The 5,791-nt window shown below is 46.1% G+C and overlaps 1 protein-coding gene across 1 annotated transcript; it reads right to left on the reverse strand.

Moving 5' to 3' along the window:
* Window positions 1-2,049: 2,049 nt before the first annotated feature.
* LOC123050787 (peroxidase 12) lies at window positions 2,050-3,678 on the reverse strand. The gene is made up of 3 exons (XM_044473521.1): window positions 3,390-3,678; window positions 3,059-3,244; window positions 2,050-2,905 (listed from the first exon to the last, which is right to left on the reverse strand). Exons 1-3 carry the CDS (start codon window positions 3,600-3,602, stop codon window positions 2,285-2,287), a joined length of 1,020 nt encoding a protein of 339 aa, XP_044329456.1. The 5' UTR covers window positions 3,603-3,678; the 3' UTR covers window positions 2,050-2,284.
* Between the last annotated feature and the right edge of the window lie 2,113 nt (window positions 3,679-5,791).

Raw genomic sequence — 5,791 nt, forward strand, 5'->3', positions numbered from 1 at the left:
TTACTGGGTTGGTTTACCTCTTGGAGTTAGCACCTGTCTTAGAAGAACTGGAACTACATGTAAGTTCTTGACTCTTCGATCATTTTCAACAAAGGGTGGATTTTATTACTCAGAATGAATCAACAAGATGATACAAACATAGTGAGCACACACCCAGCGTCTGCGTAGTTAGGATGCATACAACCAACACCAACGCGCGCGCACACACACACATGCACACAAAAACACCGGCAAATACCAAAGTCGGTCATGGTAATATCTTGACTCGTCAATCATGGTAATTGCATTTGTTTGTATACAAATATGTATATTGATATTAATGAATGGTTGGATATACGTATGCAAATAGATTGTGATAGATTTGGCGTTCCTACAAGGACTGTGGAAGCTATTCCAGGGCCTCGGCATCCTCATCGCAAGAGCGCCCACATTATTGGATTTTGTGATCTGGTGAGGATAGTTGAGTTGGCCCTCTATATTTTATATATTTTTTGTATAACTCAAGGATGTCCTCCAGATACCGGGATGTGTGCATTCCTACACTAAAAAGTCAAGTGCTAGCTCTTTTTCTTAATTTCGCTGCAATGGCTTTTAGTTGTTGTCACTAGAAGACGTGGATGCTACTCTGTTGCAAGGCACACCAATTCCTTGATTTTATTTCTTCAAAGTAAACAATTGTCGTGATCACCACAGATTTTCTAGGCAGGACGACATCTTATCCCCTTCGTCTTATCATTTAACTCCATATGCTTGAAATGGCAAGTTTAGCTAGCATTTGTGGGCTTGTTTTGGCTTTATTGACCATTGTACAATGACACTGAAAGCAATTGGGGTGATAGTGACAAGGTAACATTTTTCTGATATTATTGGTGAGCCAAATTTTACTGCGTATAATGAAAACACTGTTATCCAAATGGGCACAACCTCCCATGCATGGTAGGAGAATCAGTCACTCATTTTATTACAACACCCCAAATCCACAATTATACAAAAGCACTAGCACCATGACACGACACAGAGTGCGCGCGCACGCACGCTTCAACAAGCATCGGCGACTAACCAATCTCTCACATTGGCCCCGTGTCTGTGATTCTTTTGCAACGAATTTTACTCTCACAGCCAAGTGTCCCTATGAGGAAGAACAATGTAAAAATGGGTCCCGTGCCTGTGATTTTTTTTTTTGCAAAGGTCTATACGCCCCCTATCAAGGGGCCATACGAGGAAGAACAATATAAACAATGGATCCCGTGCCTGTGATTTTTTGCAAAGTTTTTTACTCTTACGTACTGCCTAGTGGTCCTACTAGGAAAAACAATGCAAAAAATTGGCAGCAGCTTCAAGGGCTCGAACTCGAAAGTTAGGCAAAAACAGGTTCCTACTGACACGGCCCAGTGAAGGCCTAAATAGATTTACTCCATTCCTAACAAAGTTTGATATAAAATTTTGTTCAATTTTTTTGGACGATTAAACATGAGATTTCCCGTATTTCTCGGTAACCAGTTTTTTCACCATCGGTAAAAAAAAGGGAAATGAGAAGAAAAAAACGTTGACGCTAGCTAAGCCTTCAATGGGCCGCGTCAGTCTTAGTCACGGATACGTGTGCGTTCCTACACTATAAATCCAAGGCTCGCAATGGTTTGAAGTTTTTGTAGCCAGCTAGAGGAGTTGTATGACATTTCCGCTGCAACGCACAGCAATTCATTGTTGTTTGCTTAGCTACAAAATAAATGATTTAAGTATTGTGGGCGCGACAGGTTTTCTAGGTAGCATGTCTTCTCGACCTCCACCGCGCCTTACTCGCCAGGCCATCGGCGATTAGTATGTCCGTCCGATTTCTGCTAAGATTGATCTGCAACGTCCGTCTGTACCGCCGGAGCAGCCCTTTCACTCCAGTGTGGTACACCAATTTTCTACTCTTTCCGTCCCAAAATAAGTGACTCAACTTTATACTAGGAAGTATATCATATCTATACACCGTTGGTTACACTTGAAATGGTAAGTTTTGGTAGCATTCGTTTGTGGCCTTATGCTGCATTGACCATCATGTAGTGACAGGAAACAGGATGACTGTGACCGAGGTAGCATTTCTGGAACCATAGCCAAAGACATATTTTACGATGTATGGTGATCACACTGATATGGTAGGACTCCTATACTTGGGGCATGATGTCTGATCACTCATTTTATTACAACACCACAACTACACAAAACCACTAGCACCATGAGACGATTGTAGCACACACACGCTCACACACTTCAGCAAGCACGGCGACTAACCAATCGCTTACATGGCGGCGGCATGGCCCTCGTCGCTGGCGGTCTCAATACCCTCGACACGGCTGTTGGGGACGGCGCAGTTGAACCGGATCTCGCCCTGGCTGCCGGTGAGCAAGTCCATGTTGCTCATCTTCACCATGGACTTGGCGAACTGCTCGAAGAACGCCCCCTGGTTGAGTGAGAACCGCGTCGCCATACGCGTGGTGTCGGGGTGGACGATGAGGCCCTGGTCCGACTTGAACAGGCCCTGCTTGGCGATGAGATCAAAGTAGTACTTGTTGTCGAACACGTCCGGCGTACGCACATCGAGTGTCTGGTTGACAGTGCCCGCAGGCACGTCCTTGGCACACTTGGCCTTTAACTTGGCGGCGAAATTGGGGTCGATTGCCGGGTTGGTATCGACGTCCGGCGTGAAGCGGTCGGAAAAGGAGGAGCAGTGGGCGATGCCGAAGGTGTGCGCGCCAGAGAGGGACACCAGGTCCGCCTTGTCGAGGTTCCGGTCGCCGAAGGACTTGAGGAGTTCCGGCACGGTGAAGGATGGCGCCGGTAGGGTGAAGACGAGGTCCTGCGACGCTGGGGCTAGCGCGTCACGTCGGCCCAGAGCCACGTCGAAGTGGGGTCCGCCAGCCTACATCCACCACGTAGACGTATATGTTAGTCGTCAGTAAATCTCTATGTCGACGTACGCCAGGAATAACCATCCAATCTGAAGACTCGGATTTGGATTGATGGCCGTTGCGTGCTGCATGGCAGGCACGAAGGTCTAGGGTACGTAGCGTACCAGCACGAGGGAGTCGCGGGTAGCAAGGACGGTGAGGTCGGCGCAGGAGACGGTCCGGCCGCAGGCGCGGTGCACGGCGGCGCGGATGCTCTCGATGAGGTTGAGCGCCACCGGCCGGAGCGTCAGGTTGGGCCCCATCCCCTGCTCGCTGTTATTCCCGGTTAGGAGCACCGAGGCGTCGCAGCCCTGCAACAACAGTAAATACAGTAAGTAACAAGCGTCATACTTTCTTTTTGGAGGATCGTAACAAGTGTCATACATACATACATATGTTCACTTAGTCACGTACGCACAACCATACGAAAATTGTATACTTGTGCCGTATACGTACCTGCGGGAAGCAGTCGTGGAAGAGGATGCGGATGAGGGCGGGGGCGACGCCGACGTCTTTGCGGAAGGCCTCGGCAACGTGGTACTTGACGATGTGTTCCAGGTCCGGGCAGGACACCGCGTGGAAGTCCGGCGAGAGCCCCGCCGCTGCCGAATGGACGGCGGCGCAGGCCAAGGCCACGACGACGAGGGCCGCTGCTGCTCTGGACGCCATCTTTCTCACTCTGCAGCAGATGGATGGAGCTATAGGATTTCCAGGTACTAAAGGGTGTCGTGTGGCTTCCTCAAGCAAAGCGCTGCAAAGGTATTTATAATCGGTCGGTCCTCGGTCAAATGTGTCCGATGCAATTTGCTAGCCGCATAGCTCGATCTGATCCACAAGTCGCAGCTAGCAGGACGTACGTTGCTTACAAACGTGGATCAACATGTGCAAGTCGCATGGCTTGAAGCTACAAGTCAGAAAAGCTTTTTTTTTTATTGTTGAGGGGTACAAGTCAGAAGAGCTAATCTTACGGTGTCACTTTCCTGGGGCTTTCGTGCACACGCATTTGCACCTAACCAACGGCGACATGTTACCAAACTAGTATACATGTGTATGCAATTAAGGGCGGGCGGGCACGCAAAGAGCTGACCGGACTCGGATTGTTTTTTCGGTGAAGCGGATCGATTGGCTGCTCGATTGATTCCTTGGATGGAGAAACCAGAAGATTAGTACAAATCCACTTGTTAATGTATATATTGTCGGGCATAGTTTGCTAATCAAGATCAAGTAGGATATTATGAAGAATGGAGACCTGGATATGCTTAACGGATTTTGGAATAGTTTCAGATGGCATCTAGGAGTTGAGTGGCAGCTTGATGGCGGATATTAATTAGCTAGGGGTGGTTAGATGGGATCGATGGATGGAGTGTGTCTCATCTCCCGGAGGAATAATTTTGAATGGCACTTGCAAGATCGACATGCTAGAAATCCGCTGAAAATTCTTAGCTAGGTCGGCCACGTGATGCACCTTCACTGTATCATAGTGAAGCCAATTATAAATCTAGACTAGATGGAGCCAATCATCCCCTTGTTCCTACACGGAAGTTAAGGCTCCTCTTCGCATATCTGATTGCCCTTCTCGATTTGAAGGCATTCTAGCTAGCTACTCCCTCCTTTCCGGTTTATAGGGCTCAATTCAAAAATCTCACCAACCAAGGTAGATGGTGAGTGGTGGAATACTTTTTGTAGTTTGCAAAACCACCTAATTAATGCTCTTGTTTTTCTCAAAAAATTATGTTTATAATTGCATTAATTGCAATGCTTGCATTTATAAAGTACATGCATTGGTCAATTTTCTCCTAATACTTGCATGCAATGATTTAATGCACCTTAAAATCTGAACATATGGTGGGGAACAACCAAATTGAGCCTTATAAAATGAAAAAACTAAAATTTTGAGATAAGCCCTATAAACCGAGAAGGAGGGAGTACTACGTACCACAGTTCCAGTTAAATTACCGTCATCGACATCTTTGGAGAGTATAGGCATGAGAATACTGTCAGAAGCAAGGGCCTGGAAGCAAAGCTGGACTGCTCAAAGGCGACCTTGACCGATTCTTTAAGGAGTTGTCCTTGTGGGTTAGGCGTGAGGAGTAATCTTGTCCGTGTTGTAAGGGTGGACTTGGGTGTGTTCTTGTTGTTATCGCCCAGGTGGGGGGCTCTCAAACCGTTTCTCTCTTAAATACTCACTCTGTACCCAAATACTTGTCATCAGGAAACCCTGTACAAATTCCCCAACGACAAGTATTGTGATACAGAGAGAGTATATTTGTGTGTATTCGACAGAAAAAAAAAAACCGTCCTCTAGCTGAGCTGTCGTTGGGCTCAATTCTGCAAATATATGAAGGACAATCGTGTGGCCTGCTTAAGCTACCAGCCCACTAAGCCATTGTTATCGTTAATTCATTCTTTTTTGTACTTTTATTACTATCAAACGTTCGGATTTTTAGCAATAGGCAAGACGATCCTTACTTCACTCTAATTATATACATGCATGCATTAGAATTGCTAATTTTTCTTTCACGTGCACTCCTCCCTCTAATTACATCCATATATGCACTAAAGGAGGAAATGCTGATGTCATCCTAGATTCTTCTTTTTTTCAAACTTCAAAATGTTTTGTAGCTCAACCGTCGCTCCGATTGAAAAACTGTTTTCACAAAAAATATCGTTTCGACGAGATCTTCGAAATTAGATCCCATGTTGATATGTTCTGATGACTTTTTTCTCGGACCAAAAGTTACCACATCTGGGCTACGTAAGTTATCACATCTGTCATACATAAGTTACCGTGTCATTTACACAAAAGTTTTCAGGGTATGTTTTCAACAAACTTTTATCTCAGGGTCAACAAGAGATTA

Source organism: Triticum aestivum, chromosome 2D (assembly GCF_018294505.1).
Source record: "Triticum aestivum cultivar Chinese Spring chromosome 2D, IWGSC CS RefSeq v2.1, whole genome shotgun sequence".
Lineage (NCBI taxonomy): Eukaryota > Viridiplantae > Streptophyta > Magnoliopsida > Poales > Poaceae > Triticum > Triticum aestivum.